The sequence below is a fragment of the Trypanosoma cruzi genome, genomic scaffold (assembly GCF_000209065.1).
Source record: "Trypanosoma cruzi strain CL Brener 1047053517105 genomic scaffold, whole genome shotgun sequence".
In the NCBI taxonomy this organism is placed as follows: Eukaryota; Euglenozoa; class Kinetoplastea; order Trypanosomatida; family Trypanosomatidae; genus Trypanosoma; species Trypanosoma cruzi.
Window position 1 is genome coordinate 97968 of NW_001849449.1, and position 22739 is coordinate 120706.

Genomic DNA, 22739 nt, shown 5'->3' on the forward strand with positions numbered 1-22739 from the left:
AATGGAATTCGTGAGCTTTCTGTGGAGCACACCGCCATCATGGTGAAGGTCCACTACCATGGCGATTTTTCGATGCGGCTGCGAGGATTAGAGATTAACTTGGACACTGTCGGGGCGAGCGCGGAGGAGGCCGATGCAAATTTTGCACTTCCCTTTTTTTGCCCCTTTGAGATGACATTGCGGGACATTCAGATTGATGGAATGGTCTCCATTGAAATCTTTCATGAACTAGAAGAGAATCCGCAGTGGGAGCAGAATTCTTCATTGATTTTTCACACAGAGATGAAACCGAGGGTTGTTAAGAATAATGTTCGGCGTCCATCGCGCTCTGTGCGTCCTTCTGGCACGAATACTTGTCTCGGTTACGGGGCTCTTCTTGCTGGCGGTGGCCGTCGAGGAATGCGACCACCAGGTGTGCTTGAAACAACAGAGGCGTCATTACCCTTACTGGATGCAGATGGAGCCACTGACGGTGTCTTGAAATCCTCCGCTCCGGCACGTAACAGTGTCCCGTCATTTGCGGATATTTTGGAAAAGAAGGTGATAGTGAAGCGTCGAATGATGAAACTGCAGTTATTTGGTGATCCACTCAAAAAATTCCGTGTGGTTTCAAACTTTGGTACGGTGCCCGGGGCGAACAGCAAAGTGGAAGGCACTGTTAGAATGCTTATCAAGCCTGCCATTGAGGCACTCATGGAGGAGGGCATAATCTTCACGCTATAGTCGCTAGCGTACATATATATGTATATATATACGGGAGAGTGAGGTGGATGCTTAATTTTTCTTTCTTTCTTCTTTCCCGTGTTTTTTCCCCTAGCTCTTCCATCACGCAGCGCCGCCATTCCAGTAGTACTGGGGAATTAGTGAGAGAAGAAGAGGGATTTCCTCTAGTATGTACGCTTGCTTCCCATTCGTGGTGAGTTTATTTCCGTTGGATATGTCGCAGTGGTGCATAGGGCGCTGGGTCTGCGGGACCAGGGAAATTGTTTGTATTTTCTTGTGTGCGTTTTGTTAGCCTCATTTTTTGTTATTATTATTATCCATCAGTCTTCACATCACACGGCAAGGCATGTGCTTCCGGCTGCGCAGGTAAATTGTGGATTCTTTTCCTATTATCTACTGGAGGAGGAGGGGCGAGATGGCATACATTCCTTTTTTTTTTTTTCCTGTTTCTTCTGCTGTTTTTCCTTTTTGTTGGAGGGGTGAGGGTGTGAGTCACTCGTCTAGAGCAATAGAAAAAGGAGAGAGAGAGAGAAGGGCGAAGAGGAGGATTTTCCACTCGCGTAAGTTTGAGGCACGTTGCGTCGGGGAGTTCCTCCAGGTGGACGGTTGTAATATTGTATAGTCCTTTCATCCTTTTCCCCTCTGGAGAAAAGGTGAGGCATGCTGCCTGGTTTTAATCGTGTGACTGTGGGCGTACGGGTCCGGCCAAAGTTGGATGACACGGTGAATGCTCTTCAAAGATCCGAACGCTACGAGCCAATGGCTTGCTCGCGGTATTCTGACACGACTCTTCGTGTGTGGGATGGACGGCCAGCGATAGACAGTCGGACCTTCTTCTTTTCCTACGATGCTGTCTTTGACGAGGATACACTCCAGGAGGAGATATACGAAGAGCTTGCAATGGACGTGGTGGATGACGTGCTTCGTGGCACCAACGCGACTATTCTTACATATGGTCAAACGGGCAGTGGAAAGACGCACACGGTTCTCGGTAGGGTACAAAAAAGTTCTGTAGGGGATGATATCATCACCAGCGACACGGGTATTTTGTTGCGTGCCCTGCAAGACATTCTGCACCACGCAGAGATTAACAGAAACAAATTCCACATTGTTGTTGGCCTTTCCGCTGTGGAGATTTACCTTGATGAGGTACGAGACCTGCTCTCTGACGAGCAACAACCCACTGCTGTTCAAATGTCTCTTGTGAGAGATGTGGTTCGCTTTGGAAAGTTGACATATGTTTCCGTCTGCTGCCTTGAGGATGGCCTGAGGGTGTTTCAGAGGGCGACGGCAAGGCGGATGCAACGGATGACATCCGCCAATGACACCTCATCTCGTTCGCATGCAGTCTTTACCATCGAAGTCTTTCAGCAACCCATCACATCCAGCAGTGCCCAACCATTAGATCTTTTAAAGTACATATCTATGAGGGAGGAGGCTCAGCTCGCCCAATTGGAAGGAAAAGCACCACGGATGCATTCAAATCCGATGTTTCCAACGGCTTCCCAGCAACTTTTTGGCGAGGAATATTCCCCAGTGATGCACAGTAAACTTTCACTTGTTGACTTGGCGGGTAGCGAGAAGGTGCGCAACGCCAACGTAAAAGGCGATGGATTTGACGAGTTGAAAAAGATTAATGCGTCTCTCAGTGCGCTTGGGAATGTTGTGCACAGTCTGCATGAGGGTTCAAGACACATTCCGTATCGCGACTCGAAACTGACAACTATCCTTCGCGACTCCTTTGCAACAGCAAGTGCACGCGTTGTTCTTATCGTCAATGTGAGTCCCACCACCCTAACTGTGGACGAGACGCTTTCCTCCCTGTACTTTGCCGACAAGGTGAAGGCGATGAAGCCAGATCCACGCAGTGGTGGATCCGATGAAAACGATATGGTCTGCGAATATTTGTCTTTGCTTCGGAAATACGAAGCATTAATTGCCGATGTGCACATTGCGGGCGAAATACACATGTTTACTGCCCCGCAAATTATTCCACTTGTGGCTGATGATCAATACAATGTGTTGTATGACCCGGCTTTTCACTTGAGGAGGCCCGAGTGTGAGATCCGCAGAATGGCGGCGAGTATGATGTGCGAGGCCTTCAAGGCAAGTGCCAGCGGAAAGAATCAGAGTTTGGTGGAGCAGCAACAGATGGAGGCGGAAAGGCGGTTGCTGCGGAAAGAAATAGTTACAGATTGGAAAAAGAGGTGGAATAGTGTGTGTACTCAGATTGAAAATTTTTCAACGCAAACAGAGGGTCAGGGGGACGCTAAGGAACGGGCGTTGATGGATGAAGTGAATATGTCTTTAGCCCAGGTTGAGGACGCCCGGGTTATGCGCTGTGGAATGCAGAAGAAGCATCAGAAGATTGCCGAATGTCTGGAGGAGGCGGGGCACACACTGCGTGCCTTGGAGGAGAAGCTAATGTGTGCTGACGATGCTGCGGTAGATCCTGTTGCCGCCGATTCAACAGCTCTGGAGCCGAGAGAGGCTCACCTATTAAACCAAGGGGAAGAATCATGGGCACGACTCTCCGAGTTTGCCGCATGTGCAGTTTATTCTGCCACTCTACGCGATGAATTGTGTCGTTTGATGTGCGAAACCCAGCGACTTTCCGGGGAACTGGCCAGGCAGGAACAGCGGCATCAATGGCAGTGGGGAGCCGCACCACAGCCGCAGAGCAATTACGATTGGTTGCACCACGTTGTGTGCGACATGGCGGGCAACGCGGTGGGGACATCACTTAAGCCTGAAGAAGAACTTCGGCACGGCGATCCAATGCCACTTGGGAGCCACCTAGCTTTCAATGACGACTCAGTACCTCGACCCCACCAGTACTGGAAATCCCAATCTGTGGAGGGCAGTGATGCAGGAAAGAAGTGTCGTGGTACGCGGTTTGATACGGCGGAGCTGCTGGAAGACATTTACTCTTTTGTGAAGATGGGCGGGAAGGTGATGAAGTACTCGAGAGGCGGCTTGCCACACCGCCGGCTTCTGTATGTGGATGGGAAAGCGGGTAATGAGCAGCTCTCCTGGTCTGTGGCAGGGATGCTGGGACGTGAGGACCGGATTCCGTTGCGCAGCGTCAGGCAAATACTCCTGGGGCGACCCTGTGCGCCCACTGGATCGAGTTTGTATTATACAAGCTGGGGTGTTGTGTCCCAGCAGGAGAACAAGACGAAGATCACGGGTTTTGCTTGCGATACTGTGGCCGAATTCGAGGCGTGGGTACTAGGCATCAGTCAGCTCACAGGAGTGAAACCCACTTTTGGCGAGCCAATGAAGATACAGTCAGAGACGGAGGCGAAGTGGGATGCGCTCAGCGAGAAGAAGAGGGCATTTTGTGCCGAGTGGCATATCCCACCGCCGGTTTTTATTGAGGCGGAGGGACAAATTACGAGCCGTGGCAAGCGTTCTCGACACTCGGGACTTCGATTGACGCCGGGCGAGTTACGGAATCTTGTAAAACTAGACATATTCCGCGCCTCCGCCATGTGGCTACACTTTTTTGCTGAGGGTCTTGTAGTGAATGCAACGAACACGCTTTACTGCCACGTTGAGCTACGAGGGATGCCGAAAGTGATGCCAAAAAGGATGAAATCCGCCACGAACGCTGAGTCGTGTGATGGCACTTCATTGAAGAGCATGCCTTTCTCTTCCGATAGAAGGGAGACCGAATAATGCCAATTCCTGTTTTTTTTTTTTTCTTGAACTCTCTCTCTCTCTCTATTATATATGTATATATATATGAGTTAGATATAATGGTCTGCCCAGGTACTTGACAGCCGAGTAGACATCTATATATATATATATATATATATACATAGATGTCTATATTTGTATTTGCCTATGTAAGTAAGTGTATCTATAGACAGAAGACAGGCGGATTTAAAGGCGATTATTTCTTTCTCTTATTATTATTATTATTATTATTTAATTATTAGAACCCGATGCAAAATAGTTTTTCTTTTTTTTTTTTAATTATTTTTCTCTTTTTCCTCTGTTTTATAATACAACACGTGGATGTGCTTCTGTAGGAGTCGCCATCTTCTTTTCTTTTTTTTTTTTTAATCTTTGTTGACCTGAGGTTGTAGGTCATGCAAGCCCCGAGCGAGGACGATGTTGCACGCAAGGAGGCTCTTAAGCGACGTGTGGAGGAACATATGTTGTGGAAGATGACATTCTTTCAGAGCAGACCGCCTCCACCGTTTATTCCGAAGTGTCGTCGCCGCCCTGAGCCTATCGCCAATGCCCCTGTTCATTCCTTTTATAAGCGAGCCCTGGAGATTGTGAGTGCTGAAAAAGAGCACGTGTCATCCTCCTGCTCCTCCGCCTCACCGCCAACAATGACGAAGACGGACCCACCGGAAGGGGATGGAGCAAAGAGCAAACAGGATGTCTGGAAGCATAAAATGATGCTCGAGATGGAACGCCGCAACCCATACACTGACATCAACATCCGCACAGATCCCCGGAGCACCGTGGTGGTCTCTAGTCTGCATCCCAAGTCTTTAGAGGAGGACATACGTTTGTTCGGGGAGCAATTCGGCCGGGTGGTGAGCGTACGCCTCATATGCGACCACAATGGGAAGAGCCGCAGGTATGGTTTCGTCCAGTTTGGGTTGGAGGCGGAGGCCCGAAAGGCGGTTGCACACAGCCGCAAGCGTCGACTACATGGACACGCTGTAGTGATGGAAATGGAGCGTGGGCGGCTGGATCGCGACTTTTTGCCGAAGCGCCTTGCGGAGGCGAAGCGTCAAATTGAAGGGTCGTCGTCGTTGTGTAGCGACAAACGTCAGCGTATGGAGGGAAGCGTCAAGTGTCCGCCAGCCGTCGCAGCGGGAAGAAGTTCGCCCATCCCGGTCTCCGATACTCGTGACGAGGTCGATGCCTTTCTTGACGACATTATGAATCTTACGTGAATCCCCCTCTTCTTTTTTTGTTGTTGTTTTCTCGTACCCTTTCTTCTGCTCTCTCTCTCTCTCTCTCTGTGTGTGTGTGTGTGTGCATGTGTGCATGTATATCGGCCCGTATTCCTACGCCGAAGACTTTGTGTGAGCGGGGTTGCTGGTGGGTGTAGCGTGTATCCTTTTTTTTTCTACTTCTGCTCTTTTTTCTCACCCAACATGGTGCAGCTGAAGGTGAACGTGCGTAATTGGTTGGGGCCGAAGCGAATCTCAACTATAATTTTTATTCATTTATTTTTACTTTTAAAGTGATTATTTTTGAATTTTTTTGCTTTCCCTGCGTGTTTTTTTTTTTTTTTGTGTGTGTGTCCTTGTGCTTGGAGGGGAAAGAAGTGTGGAGGGGGAAAACATGCACGTCTATTCCATTCAGCAGATACTTGAGGTGCGGTCCATGTACAAAGATGCGCCGTACCCGGGCTTTTCTCTTGAAGAGGCGTGTCGGCGGAAGAAAATGACGCAGACAAAACTTGTGCGAGGCGCCAACGCGTGGGTTGCTCGGGGCTCGGCGAAGACGACGGAGGAGTGGGTGGAGCGGCTGGTGCAGGGCTCACTCAATAAACTGAGCACGGCGAATTTTGACGACATGGTGGCGAAGCTCCAGACGGAGGTAATTTTTTCCACGAAGGAGACACTAAACATAGCGGTGAGGATTATCTTCAAGAAGGCATTGGATGAGCCGGAGTGTAGTAAGTCATACGCGGGTGTCTGTTACAAGCTGGCGGAGTTTGAAGTGGGAATCACCGCCGCCAAGCAAAAGGCGGAGGGCAAGAAATACTCCAAGCTGCGTAATGCCGTAGTCAGCATTGCACAGGAGGAGTTTCTGAGCCGGCGGAAGATGCCGTCGATGGAGGGGCTCACGGAGGAGGAGATGGAGCTGCGGCGCACCACCTTCATGCGGCGCAAGCGAGCGAACATGAAATTTATTGGAGAATTGTTTATGCACAAAGTCCTTTCTTGCAACACAATGATGAACATTATTCAAACCATCATGCAGGAGGCAGAAAGGGGAGGATACCCCACAAGCGAAGACATTGAGTTCCTTACAGAACTCTTTTTAACCATTGGCGAGAGTCTTGACGCCGTGCCTGAGCTGCGTGTGAGGCTGAACGGGTACTTTGAGCTTCTGGAAAAATTGAAGGACCAGAAGGAGGTTTATCCCCCACGTATTCGTTTTAAGATGCTCGACCTCATTGAACTTCGCAGTAAATTTAACTGGGAGCGACGGGCAACAGCGGCACCAAAAACTTCCTCTCAGACGCAGCGGGAACCCACACGGGTGACGGACAAAGTGGTTGCCACACGCTCCTCGATGAATGCATCGTCCAGTGGAAGCAAGAAGGGAAGGCAAGATTCCGTTTCCGATCCGGCCTCACAGCAAGCAGCAGCTGCCGCAGCAGCGAAGACAGCGATGGGAGAGGCGGGTGGTCGCAGTTGGAGCAACGTCGTCAAGTCGCCTCAGTCGCCACGGGATGCTACCGTTGCGCGGGCCGTTGAAACGGTGAATTTTGAGGCACGTGTCCGGTCCCTCTTCCAGGAGTGGGTTGCCGAGTGCTCCAACGACTTTATTCCGGAATGGATGAATGAGTTCCGTCACTGCCAGCGGCATTTTGACTCGGAAGATGCCCTTTGCAAGGCGGCGGCAGAAGTGGTCGTACGAGAGGCGTGCATGACCACAAAGAAGGAGGCTCAGCGGGAGGCGAGCAGCTTTCTTATCGTAGGGCTCTTCCTGGAAGACGATGAGGTTTTGGACGGCTTTGCCATGGCGTTGGTCTCCGCCATTGAGGAAGGGATCTTGGAGGATGTGCCGAAGTTTAGCGAGCGCTTTATCAACATGCTTCGAATTACTTCTGGCGAGAATACCGTTGCGGATGTGTATTATGACACGGCACGCGTGTTGTGCACGGCGTATGGCTTGATGCGGGAGCCCGATGAGATGGTGCTTGATACAATGATGGAGTTCTGGGAGAAAATACCCCGCCCAGCGACGGACGAGAACGCCGTCCTGCCGCTTCAAGTTGTGCAGTCCCTAGTGGAAATGTCAACACGCGGGCAGGCGCCACTTACTGGCCGCATCATTGCCTCGTTGCACTCCATTGGCCTTGTACATGACGAGACAGTGAGGGAATGGCTCGCAACCCCACACGAGGAAACGAGCGCTGAAGTAGTCGAGGCGTTTAAGAAGGCGAACAAGTGAATAATAATAATCAAGAGAAAAAAAAATATGAATTAGTTTTCTTTTACATTGGACTTGGCCCAATCAAGATGCATACATGCAATGAAAATGGGACAATCCCTATACTTTTTCCGCCACCCCACTGTCGTTGTCGTTGTTGTTGTTAACGGTACTCGTGCCATGTATTTCAACCATGCAGTTTCCCCGCCACTTTGGGCGTGTATGTGTGTCACGTGCACGTGTGTGTTCGCCGCATTGACGTGCGTTCTTCAATGAGAGGCGACATCGTGTACGGGAGGGGGGATGGTCACCGTGGTGGGAAGAAGAAGACATGCGGGCCAAAGCTTTGTCCAATGAAACGAGGCATAAATGACAGGTGGTGGGAAATTGAAGGGAGGGGGTAAAAAGGGCGATGACGCACGCAAACGAAAAAAAAAAAAAAAGGAAAAGCGATATTCCTCTTTTCTCCCCCTGTGGTTTAGTTGGAAAAAAAAAAGAGGAGGGGGGGGGGGGGGGGGGGGGAATTACGCATCCGTGCACTTACACTTACAACAACAAATGAATGGAAAAAAGAAAAGAAGAAAAAAAGAAAAACAAACAATAAACAGCACGACGGAGAGCCCGTGCTAAGAAGAAGCAGAAGAGGAAGAAAAAAAAAAAAAAGAAAAAAAAAGGGAGGAGGCATGAATGAATTACCCTTCTGTGGTTGAACGACGCTTAATTACCAGCTGTTAGCTCTTCTTGCCATTGCGCTTTTAGGAGCATTATTATTATTATTATTGCCATTGCTTTTGTCATGTCTCTTTCTTGGATGTTTCTATTTCTTTTTCTTCTTTCTTATTGAAATTGCTGCTGTTGCTGGTGGTGACAGGGTCTGAAGCAAACATTTACACGTAGCATAAATTATTTAAATAATTAATTGCATAAACACATTGTTATTATTATTATTATTATTACATATTTATTTATTTATTTTTTTGTTAGTAACTCAGGTGAGGGCCACACGATGAGTTTGAAATTTCTTCGACACCTTATGACTGGTGTGGTGGCTGCTTCAGTAGGCATTTACAGCTGCTGCTTTGTCGTTCGTCCCGGGGAGGCTGCCATCCTTTATAATAAGATTACTGGTCTTAAAGATTCGGTTTACGGCGAAGGTATGCAATTTCGCATTTTGGGCCTGGATGACATCAAGATGTTTAACGTTCGTGTCCGGCCTCGGTTGCTGCAGACCATGACGGGCACAAAGGACCTTCAAATGGTAAACATTCGTCTACGTGTCTTGTTCCGCCCACAAATTGAGCGACTGCCGCAGATCTATCGTACCTTTGGAATGGACTACGATGAACGTATTCTTCCTTCCATCAGCAATGAGATCTTGAAGGCAGTTGTGGCAGAGTACAAGGCGGAAGAACTGATTCAGAAGCGTGACGCGGTTTCTGCACGCATCTATCAGCTGATGCAAGAGAAGGTGGCACAGTTTGGTCTTGTCCTGGAGGATCTTTCACTGGTGGACATTCAGTTTGGCAAGGAGTTCATGATTGCCGTGGAGCAAAAGCAGGTTGCTCAGCAGGAGGCGGAGCGTTTCCGTTACGTGGTTCAGGAGAATGAACAGAAAAAGCGGGCGGCTATTGTGCGGGCGGAGGGCGAGGCCGAGTCAGCGCGTCTCATCTCGGAAGCGATCAAACGTTCTGGCCAGGGCCTGCTGGAGCTGCGGCGTATTGAGGCAGTAGTGGACATTGCATCGCAGCTGGTGCCGATGAAAAATGTGATTTTTGTCCCAACCGATGCCAATTTGCTGCTTAACATGAAGAACTTGGGTGGCTGAGTGTGGGCCTGGACAATGTGACAACTCGCACTTGTTGTCGACGCGTCCCCGGATTATGAGGAAATGGAGCATAGGAGGAAAAGGAAGAGAGCGAGAGAAAGAACTCCTCGCCCCACCAACCGAATTAAAAGGAAAAGAGAACTAAAAAAAGAAGAAAAAAAAAGAAAATATGCATGGATGCAGTCGTGTCTTTTTTCCTTATTATTGTTATTATTATTTTTTGACTGGTGGCTAGGGCGTCCGTTTTTTTTTTAACATCAATTTGCCGCACAGCCGTGGGTGGGGTGGGGGTTCCTTTTTTTTTTTTTTGACTTGTGCCGTTGCTTGTCGAGATGTTTTTTGAAGCCTGCACGGACCGTCAGAAGCGAGGGTGCCGACAACTAACAACAGAGCCGTTTGTTTTGCAAAAGATGGAGGCTGCGTGTCTTTCTCTCTCTCTCTCTCTGTGTGTGTGTGTGGTGCCGCACAAGAAAAGGAAAATATATTTAAAACAGCAGTTTACTTCTTTTTTCCTCATTTTTATTTATTTATTTATTTTATGTGTTTGTGTTTGTCTCGATGTGAAAGAGGCTCCCTTTTGGTGGAAAGGAAGGTGCGTAGATAATGCCGACGCTGGAAGTGGCGACGCTTTTGGGTCAGCACCTTGGCGATAAACTCCGTGTAACCTCCGCGATGGTTGTGATGGACCGCATTGTGGTGGTAGGCACCGATGCAGGCTGCGTTCTCGCCTTTTCGCAGCCGAGCAGTGGTGCGGAGGTGGGTACTGTTGGCGTCTGCGTGTATGCGCGGGCTCTCCATCATGGTCCGGTGCACTGCATGTGCGCCTCTGCCTCCCACCTTGTGGCCTCCGCCGGTCACGATGCGGCGCCCGTGGTGCAGCCGGTTTTAAATCTCCTGACGAATGGCGTGGCGCAGACGGACCGCCTCTCCGGCCACACGTTACCGTTAACGGCAATGACTTTTTTCTCCTCGGGGAACTGGCTAGCGACGTGCGGCTTAGGCGGTCGCCTTATTGTTTTTGACACAACGACCCGTTCCTCCCTCTGCGATGTGAGCGTTGGGTTTTCTGTGCGCTGCCTGGCTCTTTCGCCTGACGAGACAACCTGTTTTCTCGGCGGCACACGCATTGCTCGCGTTGATTTGTACCAAAACACTCGTCCTGTCGAGCCGATGATCCGGCGGGAGCACCCGCTGTGGCTTCAGCATTACTCGTGGTCAAGTAATGGCGATGAGTTTGTGGCGGAGGCACCGGACGATCTTTTTATTGCGCGTCTCACTGTGACAGAGGACCGCCTCACGGCGGTGTTTCGACCTCGTGGTGGGAGTGGGGCGGATTACGCGATTGCTACATGGAGGCTTGGTGCGGTGGACTTTTGGTTGTCCCGCGACTTTTGCCGCCCGGCGGATAAAATGCAGGTGGGGGATGGGGAGGAGCGACTGCAGTGTTCATCCTTCCGTGATATTTTTTTTGAAGAGTTGAAGGAGGATGCGGCACCGGTGCTGCAGGCAAATGACGGATGGGACACATGGCGGCGGGCTCGTGTGCGGTTGGAGTGTGGGCCGCCCCTTCTGACCCTGAAACGTGACGAGGGTCTGGCCGATTGCCTGTTCTCTGCACTGAATGATACACCCGCCGGCCGACTGGCCTACGAGGAGGAGCGTGGACGTATATTGCAGGTGGAGTGCGATGAAGTTGTGCGCCTCCTGAAGGCTGCGATGCGTCGGGATGGAAGAAAAAGGGGACGCTCATCTGCCGCGGCGTGAAACAATGGGGAGCGTTGGAGAGGAATGTGAAGGCAAAAAAAAAAAAATGAATTGAAGGAGAGAAAGAAGAAGAGGAAAAAAAAAATGAAACGGCTTTTTTTATGTCTTTTTTATAGACTCTCTGTGTGTGTGTCTGTGTGTGAGTTTTTAAGCAGCTGTGGGAGGACGCTGGCCTGTCTCTGCCTGACGTTGCTCTCTGCGTGTGAAAAGGTCGCGTAACTGACTTTGGATGTGTCTTTTTTATGGCACCCACCTCTTATTTATATGCACATGCGGGTATCTAGATATATTTAGATATATTTACCGATGCGTGTGGCTGACTCCTTTTCTTTTTTTTGTTTTGTGTATTGTCGTCATTTTTTCTCTGAGGCTGCAGGAAAAAAACACGCACACACAAGTGGAGCGTAATAAAAAGGTAGTGAAAGGGGTTGGTGGGAGCCACCGATGGCGAAGGACAGCGTGGCTGCTTCTCCCAATTTATTTGCATTGGTCGGTCGGGATGTGGCGAAGCAGCTCTTGGAAAAGGCCAGTGGCCTGGTCGGTCTTGCACGTCTTTCTGACGCGGCAATTCGCCACCTCGGCCTCGATGACGCGACGCAGTTTCAGCGCGCCAGGCACCTTCATGCTGGTTGCATTGTCGAGACGCCCATCTTTGTAGAGTTCTTTGGCAGCGACGAGGTGCGGGCAGATGACCTTCAGGCGGCGAAAAAGGCAATTGCCGTTTTGGCCCGCAAGTGTAGCATCGTCGCAAAGGCGGACCTCGCGGGCGGCTCTGCATCTGGCGCGCTTGGCGAGGCGGAGCTAGAAAAAGTGCGGCACAGCTTCGAGCTGCTGCTGGCGGAGGGAAAAGTCAACGCCACCGACACGCAGGCGCTTCCTGTACCACATGTATTTGTGCGGGGGGAGGAGGTGAAGAAAAAACGCGGTGGGCGTCGGGAGTTTCGAAAGCAGCGGGCACAAATGGATGCTCCGAGCGCTCTTGAGCGTGCCGTGTCGCACGTCAAAATGGGCGTGAGCGAAGAAGAACAGTTGCAGACGCTCATGCAGCGCAGCGATGTGCGGGCGCAGGTGCTGAAGGGGCTGACAAAGGCACCCGAGCAGCGAAAGCGTCCACGGGATGCGAATGACGATGAGTACGATGACTTGTTGCAAATCCGACTGTAAACTCATTGCATGGCGAAAGGTAAACAAAAAACACAAAGAGGAAAAACGAAGGAAGAGTGGTGGCGGATGGGGATGTAGTTTACGACGCCATATGCCGGCAAGAGGGCAGGGCACTGGGTGGCGTCATTCACACAGGAGGGCCCATGGGAAACACATCGATCAGGTTTCCGCTTCATTGTACATGAAGCACACGCTTTGGGCCGTGGCTTTGTTACCTGGAGAATGTCGACACGGTCTCACGCAGTGATATTTTTACAGGCACACTTGAAGTTTTCTTTCCTTTTTTTTTTTTTCTTTTTTGTGGATCCGCGAGTAGGTCGTATGGCGTAAATGCGTCGAGCGTAACAATCGCCATAAGAAGCGTATGGACCTTAGCGGATTATTTGTGTGACCCACCGCTCATGGCATCAACACGGCGTTCCGCGCCAACGCAGAGAGAACCTCCTCATTTTGATTTGTTTGGAGGAGAAGCGGGAGGCCATTGTGCAGAAAGGAGGTTGGGGCCTTGCCAGGATTCCTTTTTTTTGTTTTTTTTGGACTCTTTTGTGAAATCTTGGAAGGGCGTCGCAATTGTTGCGTTGTGTGCATCGTGTTGTGCATAACCTGTTCATTGCTGCTTCTCACTCTGCCGACTCTCCTTTCCTGGCTTTTTTTTTTTTTTTAACGGCCTGCCGTCTGTGACAAGGAGGAAGAAAGAAGAAAAAAAAAAATTAGCCGAAAGAAAATAAAAGCAAAAGGGCGAGTGCCACTATGGACCGCGCCTTCGTGAATGCGTCTGCGGAATACTCCCCATTGCACGGCAGGGATTGGAACGCGGAGTTCCAGTTGGCGTGGGAGATGGACGACAGCACGATTTCTCAGGCGGAGGCCCGCATGGAGCAGCTTTGCCGCGTTGAGAGGGAGTTTGTAGCCGAGGCGACGCGCACTGTAAAACAAATTGTGATGCTGGACGACGACGGGCCACGGGAGTTGCCCAAGTTTCTGCAGTGCTACCGCGTCGACAACATCTTCTTCCGCGTCCTGCCCGACAGTCGTTCCGGGCGCAATTACGTGGCGTCGCTCCGCGGAGTACTCCAAAGCCACACGCGCCTCCTGACTGTGCCGCTTTCATGTATGTTTTTCTACCGGGGTATGCCGGTCCTGGCGCAGGCTCTTGTCCCGATGCCGCGGGAGCCAACTCGACTGTACGGTGCGGGCTCGACAAACAATCAGGAGGTGGTGGCGGAGATTTTGCACATCGCGGAGGCTCTTAACATTCCTTTGCCAAAATCCATTCTGTGCGAGGTTTACGAAGGGTTGGATGCCCGTTGGTACTGCACCTTGACAAATATCACCACAATGTATTTTGCAGGAAGTTTTTCATTGAGCCACACTTTAAAACGTAATGAGATGCTTGTTTTTTCTTCATTTGTGACGTCTGGGCCGGAGGACGTGTTTTCTGTCATGCATGCCCCGCCTTTTCTGGATGCGCTGGCGAAGTTGAAGGGTGTGGTCCAGGCAGAGGCGCAGAATAAACTGTGCGACATTCTTCACTTTTACGGTATCAATTTTCGTTTCTTGAAGGAAGTGCTTCAGGCGTTTTTGTTGAGGAGGGGTGCGGATACGGAGGGGGTAAAGGCTTTGGAGAATTGCGTTATTATCGAGATGTTCGCCAGGGCCATTAAGCAGGAACTTTACTTGCGTGTTCAGGCGAACCGAACGGCCTACGATGGCCTGATGCTTCAGAATGATGTTGCGCGCTACATCTCATGCGGTTTGGATGCCGGGCATTTCAAGCAGGAGTTTCTGCCCGTGCTGGCGCGCAAGTACAACATTGGGGCCTCCGACAAAAGCATAATTGCCATCTGTGACAATGTGCGTCAATTGAAAAGACATGACATCTTTGCACGTCTTGCGGTTCTTATTGGCGCTCGATTACGCGCTGAGGAAACATCATTGGGGGAGAAGTTTACGTGGCTGCCGGAGGTTCATGCTCGTGTTTTGCCACCAACTGTCAATCCCAAAATTGTGCAGGCCCTTGCTCTTCAATATAATGTTACGAAAACGACGAAGAAACATCTGTATGCATTCTGTTTGCCGCTGCAGTCGAAGTCGGCGCGTTGGGAAGGGGATCTGAAGACGGCGCTGCGGTATGCACTTGAGGTGGCAGCTGCGGAGAAAGCACGACATGGCGAAGTGGGCCTTCCTTACCTTTACGCCCTACGTGAAGTTTGCGAATTGCTGCTGAGCGAAGACAAGATTGAATGGATTTCTGACGGCTGCAAGCATATTGACACCCTGTTAGACGGGTTTGACAAGCAGTCTGGGGCGCTTACTCGGATGCGTCGCCACATTGAATGTGCATGCTGGTTCTTGGGCATTTCCGGTATTGTTGACCTTAGGAAAAAGGCGTTGCATCAATTTTGTATTGCCTCACGTTTAGCACCCGCAGAGATTCGCAGGGACTTTGGCGCTTGGCTCTACACCCGTCCCTTTTTAGGGATTCTCCGCTGCAAACAAGTGATGCGGCCGGAGCGATTTGTGGATGTATCCGATATTGCACGTGACGCCGAGCAGTTGGCACGTATTGTAACCCCTGTGGACTACTTTGTGGAGTACCTTTGGGAGCTGGGCATGGAGCTGCAGTGCGACGAGAAATACGAGATGGCCTCCGAGATACTCCAGATTGCATTCAACATGCTTCGAAAGGTGCCTCGCTCGGCCTTGGACTCTGAGATATTAATGTACGACCTCATCAACGTGTGCCGTGCGTATGATCCGGCAAGGTACGGGACGTACTGTGAGGTGCTTCTCAATTCCCTGTCTGAATCGCACAGCAAAGAGACGCTTCGGCCTGGCAATCCGCTGCGTCCCAGTTTGATGCGGACTTAAAGTCTCTTTTTTTTTTTTTCTTTTCTTTTTTTTGTTTTTGTCATCGTTTTCGCGTTTGTTTTTATTCTCATTTTTGAATTATTTTTTTTTCTTTTTTCTGCCGCACCGCGACCCTGTGACGGCTGTCCGCTCGAAGGATAATCTTTTTTTTTTTTTTTTTTTTTTTGTCGACCAAATGAGTACACGTACTGTGCGAGGCAGGATGTTTTATTTATCGATTGACTGGATTGCAAGCTTATATTTAGTCAGTTTCTTCTTTTTTTTTTTTTTTTAAATTTATTTATTTATTTTGGTTGTTTTTGTTGGCGTTCATACGTGTCTGTCCAAAAAGAAAAACAACAGCAAAAAAGTGCGTGTGTTTCTGCGAAGAGGAGGAGGAGGAGGAGGAGGAGGAGGTGTTGGCTTGGGTGGGTGTGGGGGCATGCAACGGTGGACTGCGGGTCTTTAGGACGTTTTTTTCCCCCCCCTCTCTCTCTTCATTCGGGCAGGAAAAAAAAAAAAAGTGGTGAGCATCAACGCGGCTTGCTTGGAATGTGAGGTGGCGGAGGAAAAAGGATAGCTCCGACTGCCCTGCTCGCAAATATCCATATGTATGCATATATATATATATGTGGTTGAATGGTTTATTTATTATTATTGTTATTATTGCTTCTTCTTCTTGCCGGTTTTTATTTAGATTAATTTCACTAGAAACGATTTCCTGAAGGAATAAATTGTGTGCGTGTGTGTGTGTGTTTGTGTTTTTTTTTCTTTTTTTTTTTGTGTGTGGTCTTGAACACAGGCGTGACATGCGTCGTCCGCATACTACGGATATACAGCAGCGGGAAAAGCGGCATAATGTCTTTTTTATTCCCGAAGTCAAACCCTCCGTCCCCGGTTCGGGGGCTTCACGTTTTTCACACTCGCCTACGGCCAGCACTGGCTCTCGGTTCTCCGTATCAAAGCACGTCTCTATGCTAGAGGCATCGCGGCACCGTCTCTCTATAAGGAAATCGGCATCATTCCCAATGCAACAGACGGCACCCAAACCGTTCCTCTCATCCTGCGCAGATATCACGCGGCACGGCAGGGATTGGAACGCGGAGTTCCAGTTGGCGTGGGAGATGGACGACAGCACGATTTCTCAGGCGGAGGCCCGCATGGAGCAGCTTTGCCGCGTTGAGAGGGAGTTTGTAGCCGAGGCGACGCGCACTGTAAAACAAATTGTGATGCTGGACGACGACGGGCCACGGGAGTTGCCCAAGTTTCTGCAGTGCTACCGCGTCGACAACATCTTCTTCCGCGTCCTGCCCGACAGTCGTTCCGGGCGCAATTACGTGGCGTCGCTCCGCGGAGTACTCCAAAGCCGCACGCGCCTCCTGACTGTGCCGCTTTCATGTATGTTTTTCTACCGGGGTATGCCGGTTCTGGCGCAGGCTCTTGTCCCGATGCCGCGGGAGCCAACTCGACTGTACGGTGCGGGCTCGACAAACAATCAGGAGGTGGTGGCGGAGATTTTGCACATGGCGGAGGCTCTTAACATTCCTTTTCCTGATGGTACTCTTGAGGTTTACGAAGGGCTAGATGGTCGGTTTTATTTGACCAATTCAAACTCCACGTTAACACCACTTTTTGTCGATGATACTATTATGAAGCGTCAGGAGATGTTGCGGGTGTGCGAATGTGTGACGGATAGTCATGAGGACACTGTTGCAGTGCTTGACAAGGATGAGGTTTTGGATGCTATTGTGGAGTCTTGTATGGACAGCGGGACTTCTACAATCACCGATTGCCTTAAAATTGTATGTGAGCACTTGCATGGATTTGGTGTCAACATGTGTCTGCTAAAACAGGTGATTCAGAAGATTGCGACATCAGATGGCTACAGTGCGGCAGCAGTGGCCAAAGTGGAGGAGATACTTTTTGTAGAGATGCTCGCTCGGTCGGTCAAGCAGGAATTCTACTTGGAAGTACAGGGGAAGCGAATTGCCTATGACGACGAGGTACTTAGTGCGACGCTCTCCAAGCATATGGCGGAGGCCTTTACAACCGTAGATGTATTCCAGAGTCGCTTTTTGGAGGTGGTGGCAAAGAAGTACGGTGTTGTGGACGAAGACAATGACATTATACGCGGACTGACCACGGTACGGCTGAGCCGAAAGGCAGAAATTGTGGCACGGATTTGTGCCCTGTTGGGAGTAACGATCGAAAAAACGGGCGAAAAAAAATCCAACATGATTTGGCACGTGAACGTGAACGCACGTGTTCTCCCTCAGTTAATTGACCCTAAAAGAGTGCGTATTCTTGCTGAAAAATACCGCACCATCATGACGCAGGACAGTCATCGCCACGCATTTTGCATTCCCATGCGTTGTAAAGTGGCATGCTGGGATGGGAACTATGATGAGGCGTTGGATCTTGTGCATGCGACGGCCGTGGCTCAGCGAAATCGTTACGGGGAGTCTGCCATTGTCTCTATCTATTCAAGGCGCAATGTGTGCGAGGTGTGTTTTGCAACCATGCAGAAGAATTGTATTGCTGAGGGGAGGAGTTTGTTTCCCGGTGTCATGCGGGGCTTTGAGGAGTTGACATGTTGCGTGACGCAGGGTAGACGTCACATTGAGTACGGTTTTTGGATCCTTCGCATTGCGCTCGTGTATCAACACGATGATCTTGTCACATACCGCAGCTGTGTGGAGGAGGCGGTGCATCATTTTTACCAAGCCATTGGAAAACTTCCTGCGTACTTAACGAGTGAGCATGGCTCCTGGCTGCACCTTCAACCATACAAGGGGCTTTTACAATGCAAACGGCTGCTCCCATCATGCTCCGTCAACGCAAAGGAACTTGTGGAGCGATCTATTGAATTAAGTACGATTGGCTGGGCCTCCGACTTCTTTATGCTGTATTTGTGGGACCTGAGTCTTCAGCTCGAGGCAGAGGGGCGCTATGAAGACGCTATTCGGGTTCTTCTCACCGCCATTACTGTGAGCAAGAAAAAACCAACCGTTACACTCGACTTGCCTTCGCTTCTGATGGATGGCGCACATATTTATCGCTCTTGGGACCCAGAGAAGTACAGTGAGCACTGCTTAACGTTGTTGCGGGAGGCTGCAGAGAAGGCAAGTGAACTTTTTGGGCCTCACAGCAAACAGTACGCCGTTTTGCTAAACAACAAGGGCGCAGTTGAAATTGAGCTGAATCGCCTGATTCATGCGGGAGAGACACTTGAGAAGGCCGGCATTGTTTTTGCTGAGGCAGATGTGCCGAATGACGACCCTGACTACATCGCATATCTTGAAAACCTTGTATACCTTGAGCAACGCCTTGCGGCGCGGCCGGTGGTGCAGCGAGGGTTTTTGCGTCGATACCCTTTTCTTGCAACTCGCTCGGAAGACTTTCCGTTCAGTGATGTGCGGCCTCTTGAAGACGAAGTTTTTGTGGATCTTGCCCACAAGCGGGCGCGGATGGCGGGTGGAACATCGGACGCAAAAAATTTGGAAAAGCGAATGAAAGAGCGAATATGGGAGTTGCTTCGTTTTATACAGGACGGTGATGTATTGAAAAGATATCCTTTTTTGCCGGCCGTCATTAACGGCGTGCATACCGCCAGCCTGCGACTTGACGATGATGTACTTTTTGAGGAATTTGCCCGTCTTCTGCATGCGAGCAAAGACGCCAACACGAGAAGAGAGTTGGAGTCCCGTTTACGAGAATATGTTGTTAAAAAGGCTGAAGATACCGCATTGCAGCGGGCATACATGGACCGAATGGATGAAGAGTTTAACGAGGCCCACGAAGGATATGTAAACTTGATGCACCCTATTCCTTGGTTATATGTATTGGAAGATGAGAGATTTAACGCTCTGACGGATCAAATGCAAAAGTGCGTCAACACCCAGGGAAATACTGCCCGAATTCAGGCCATTCAAGAAAAAATGGCTCAGCGTGTAGCAGAAATGGAGGGGGAGATGTTTCTTTGGCGAGGGGAACTTGCAGAGTGGCTTTCACCCTCAAAACTCTACTCCGTCCACACAAAGGACCTCACAGAAGACATGCAACTGCGTGATCTTCTTCGTGTACGCCAATTTCCTGACTCCTGTGAGGGTGTTTCGGTGGACACAATCAATGCCCTGATACGGGACAAGCTGGAAGCCCTCTGGAAACGTGCGACCATCATTCGCTCCTGCCTTGCTGTCGATGACGAGGAGCTGCATAGGGAGTTTCCATTTTTAGTAGAAATGCCGCACCATCAACGGCTGTCTACGTTAATGCTGTATGAGGACCCAACAGTAGCTAACCTCGTCATGCGCCTGCGAACAGAGGGCAATGACAGTCATTTGCAGACTGAAATGATGGGAGCTATAAAAGCTATAGCGGCACGCCGACGTGACTCCAAGGAACTTAAGAAGTGGTACTACGATATTGACTCTGTTATGTCAGGGTCCCTTTCTCTTGAAAATGTACCAAAAGTAAGGGACGATTACTACGTACATTTGTGGCAACAACGAAATATTGTTCAGGCACAGCAAGGGGAAAAATCTCCGTTGATGGTGAAATTGATGCATCAGATGCAGCACCGGATTGTACAGATGAATTCATGGATGCGCAAGGTAAGTGCAAACGGTTTCCGGCGGCGACTGCGTCTTGAAGCAAAGTACCCATTTGTTGAACGCCGTCATGAAGGGTACACATTAGAAGTGCTTGACATTGAGGAAGATGAGGAATTTATGTCTATTGTGGAACAGCGACGGCGGCTTCTTACCTCGCCAGATGCATCGTCCAGCGAGCTTGAACGCCTTGGCCGTCATGCTAACAAGAGAGTAAGGTGGATCGCCTCGCAGCGTGTTAAACTCTCTGAGGAACTGAGTGAAAAATATCCGTTTATCCCCAACCGATTGGAGGGGGTGGAAACACTCACCATCTGTTTGGAGGAGAACGAAACGTTTGCAGAAAAGGCAGCGTACTACAATCGCCTTCGTGATGCCGGCAGCAACGACAATGAGATGCGTTGTCGTCGTTTATTGCGTGAGATGGAGAGCCTTGCACTTGCCGTTGCTCGTGAAATCGGCGTCCGGAACTGGCGTGAATCCATCGAGTCCGAGGATCTGCACGAGCGGTACCCGTTTCTTCCCGAGGAGCCGGTGCGCGGCATTCTTCTTGGTGATGTGCGTCCGGTGCAGCAGCCGGCGTTCCGCGAGCTTTCAAACAAGTTGGATGAGCAGCGCCGGGACCCGACACGCAACGCAGCCGCGATCCGCACGACGGAGGAGCAGATGACTGCGTTGGTGGTGCGACTGGCTGAGGAGCGCGCGGAGGCGACGGAGAGGGCGCATGAGCAGTACCCGTTTCTCCCACGACGTGTGCTGGGCGTGCGCCTTGGTGACATCCCGCTGCAGGAGGATGAGCTTTTTGCCGCTGCCACCACCGAGAGAGTGGAGGACAAAGAGCCTCTTCTTAAGTCGAGGGCGCAGGAGTTGGTGGTGTGTCAGAACCTGAACGAAGCGCAGCTTGCGGACAACGATGATGCAGTACTCTCACAGCACCCATACTTTGTGTATACATCGCGGAAATGCTTTCCGCTACGTCACCTTCCTTTGGACGACGACGTGCTGTTTGCTGAAAGACTTCGTGAGTACGAAAATCTCATGCAGGAGCCCTCCGTGGATGAAGACGTTGCGGCAATTGCACGCTTCCGCCTGGTGCTACGAGCGGACAGTCTTGCTTTACATGAAATTGAGAAGATTGAGCGAATTAAACAAACGTTTGTGGCGTTGCATCCATTGTCCCTGGAGGATCTTCGCCACCTACAGGACCATCGGGCGTTCCAAACATACACGGGCGACGGTGCCCAAAACCCCTCACCGGTTTTACTTGAGGACGCCAAGCGGATCATTATGGGAAGTAGAAAGGACCGTGCCGCACGGGTGCAAGAATTGGATGCAGTACGAAAATCATATCCAACATTTGGCCGTAGCATTGACCCTGAAATGTTGAAGGATCCTGTCATTGCCAAACTTGTCAGTGATCTCGAGGAGAAACTGGACAACGCTGAGGGGAACGAAAGCAGTGTTATTGAGCTTGAAGAAGAAATCAATCGGCAGATAATAAGACATAAGGGACAAATCAAAGGGGAGATTATTGATTTAGAGGGGAGGCACGTACCATTCAAGGAACAAGCTGTCGACTACTACGTATTTGATATGGAGGATGACATTGTCGATGACAAATATTACCAGGGACTCATGGAAGAATACAGCGCTTTTGAAAACGGGCAATTGCCAGAGGATACATCAACTTTAAGAAGGCTTGCAAAACAAATTGAAATAAGGAAAAATCAGATAAAAAATGATAATAAGAAATTGGCCAAATACCACAAAAAGATTGAACAGCGATCAGCCACAAGGTTTTCGTTTTTAAATTCACACGTACATGCGATTCCCATCACTGAACTACACCTTGAAGAGGACACGGTGATGCTGCAATTAGAACAACAAAAAGCTTCACAAAGGCTCATTGATGCGGAAAGTCCTACAAGCATCGAAAAAAAAATGATTGAGCGTGCGGAAGCGATGGCGAAGGCGGTGCTGGAGGAGGAGGAGGCACTTGCGGCGGCATTTCCATTTCTGGGGCGGAGTGTCAAGGGAGTCCCTCTGCGTGAGTTGGCTCTCATGTCTGATCCCAATTTTGCGGAGCTGGCGACACGGCACGCGCAGGAGGCGACCTCGGGCGATGCGGCGGGGATTTTGCGCCTTGAGCAGGAGCTGCGTGACCAGGCATGTCGCATAGCACGTGAGGTGCGAGTGGCTCGGCGGCTTGACGCCGTTCGCAATGAGGATCTGCACGAGCGGTACCCGTTTCTTCCCGAGGAGCCGGTGCGCGGCATTCTTCTTGGTGATGTGCGTCCGGTGCAGCAGCCAGCGTTCCGCGAGCTTTCAAACAAGTTGGATGAGCAGCGCCGGGACCCGACACGCAACGCAGCCGCGATCCGAGCGACGGAGGAGCAGATGACTGCGTTGGTGGCGCGACTGGCTGAGGAGCGCGCGGAGGCGACGGAGAGGGCGCATGAGCAGTACCCGTTTCTCCCACGACGTGTGCTGGGCGTGTGCCTTGGTGACATCCCGCTGCAGGAGGATGAATTGTTGTCACAGCTGGCGCGGCGTCGTGTGCGGCAGCTAAGAAACTCCAAGACGGCGATTGACGCACAGGCAACTGAAGAAGAGATGATGAGGCGCGCAGAGGAGCTGGCTCGCAACGTGAAGATTGTCGACGC

At 50.4% G+C, this 22739-nt stretch overlaps 9 protein-coding genes across 9 annotated transcripts, besides 25 other annotated features; all 9 read left to right on the plus strand.

The window, feature by feature from the left end:
* On the plus strand, positions 1-723 carry Tc00.1047053511383.10 (hypothetical protein, conserved; the record flags this gene model as incomplete). Its single annotated transcript, XM_805593.1, has 1 exon — positions 1-723. A coding segment is annotated over one exon (723 nt), but the record flags the coding sequence as incomplete, so codon positions are not given.
* Positions 1-4001: a sequence feature (heterozygous, non-Esmeraldo-like haplotype).
* Tc00.1047053511383.20 (kinesin, putative) lies at positions 1384-4404 on the plus strand (the record flags this gene model as incomplete). The annotated part of the gene is made up of 1 exon (XM_805594.1): positions 1384-4404. The coding sequence occupies one exon, from the start codon at positions 1384-1386 to the stop codon at positions 4402-4404; it is 3021 nt and encodes a 1006-aa protein (XP_810687.1).
* Positions 4002-4224: a sequence feature (haploid, non-Esmeraldo-like haplotype).
* Positions 4225-4667: a sequence feature (heterozygous, Esmeraldo-like haplotype).
* Positions 4522-4560: a microsatellite.
* Positions 4635-4666: a microsatellite.
* Positions 4668-5150: a sequence feature (areas merged during assembly that could not be assigned to a particular haplotype. This can correspond to areas where the two haplotypes were merged or to regions with more than two copies in the genome that were merged during assembly.).
* Positions 4685-4730: a sequence feature (T-rich).
* On the plus strand, positions 4821-5645 carry Tc00.1047053511383.30 (U1 small nuclear ribonucleoprotein, putative; the record flags this gene model as incomplete). The annotated part of the gene is made up of 1 exon (XM_805595.1): positions 4821-5645. One exon carries the CDS (start codon positions 4821-4823, stop codon positions 5643-5645), a length of 825 nt encoding a protein of 274 aa, XP_810688.1.
* Positions 5151-22739: a sequence feature (heterozygous, non-Esmeraldo-like haplotype).
* Positions 5694-5713: a microsatellite.
* Positions 5713-5743: a microsatellite.
* Positions 6040-7884, plus strand: Tc00.1047053511383.40 (hypothetical protein, conserved; the record flags this gene model as incomplete). Its single annotated transcript, XM_805596.1, has 1 exon — positions 6040-7884. One exon carries the CDS (start codon positions 6040-6042, stop codon positions 7882-7884), a length of 1845 nt encoding a protein of 614 aa, XP_810689.1.
* Positions 8362-8385: a microsatellite.
* Positions 8430-8468: a sequence feature (A-rich).
* Positions 8492-8535: a sequence feature (GA-rich).
* Positions 8762-8784: a sequence feature (AT_rich).
* Positions 8795-8819: a microsatellite.
* Positions 8821-8842: a sequence feature (AT_rich).
* Tc00.1047053511383.50 (prohibitin, putative) lies at positions 8870-9688 on the plus strand (the record flags this gene model as incomplete). Its single annotated transcript, XM_805597.1, has 1 exon — positions 8870-9688. One exon carries the CDS (start codon positions 8870-8872, stop codon positions 9686-9688), a length of 819 nt encoding a protein of 272 aa, XP_810690.1.
* Positions 9815-9856: a sequence feature (A-rich).
* Positions 10204-10228: a sequence feature (AT_rich).
* On the plus strand, positions 10292-11452 carry Tc00.1047053511383.60 (hypothetical protein, conserved; the record flags this gene model as incomplete). Its single annotated transcript, XM_805598.1, has 1 exon — positions 10292-11452. One exon carries the CDS (start codon positions 10292-10294, stop codon positions 11450-11452), a length of 1161 nt encoding a protein of 386 aa, XP_810691.1.
* Positions 11469-11541: a sequence feature (GA-rich).
* Positions 11897-12616, plus strand: Tc00.1047053511383.70 (hypothetical protein, conserved; the record flags this gene model as incomplete). The annotated part of the gene is made up of 1 exon (XM_805599.1): positions 11897-12616. The coding sequence occupies one exon, from the start codon at positions 11897-11899 to the stop codon at positions 12614-12616; it is 720 nt and encodes a 239-aa protein (XP_810692.1).
* Positions 12887-12916: a microsatellite.
* On the plus strand, positions 13367-15487 carry Tc00.1047053511383.80 (hypothetical protein, conserved; the record flags this gene model as incomplete). The annotated part of the gene is made up of 1 exon (XM_805600.1): positions 13367-15487. The coding sequence occupies one exon, from the start codon at positions 13367-13369 to the stop codon at positions 15485-15487; it is 2121 nt and encodes a 706-aa protein (XP_810693.1).
* Positions 15494-15526: a microsatellite.
* Positions 15631-15653: a microsatellite.
* Positions 15737-15791: a sequence feature (T-rich).
* Positions 15853-15883: a microsatellite.
* Positions 16202-16228: a microsatellite.
* Positions 16276-22739, plus strand: Tc00.1047053511383.89 (hypothetical protein, conserved; the record flags this gene model as incomplete). Its single annotated transcript, XM_805601.1, has 1 exon — positions 16276-22739. A coding segment is annotated over one exon (6464 nt), but the record flags the coding sequence as incomplete, so codon positions are not given.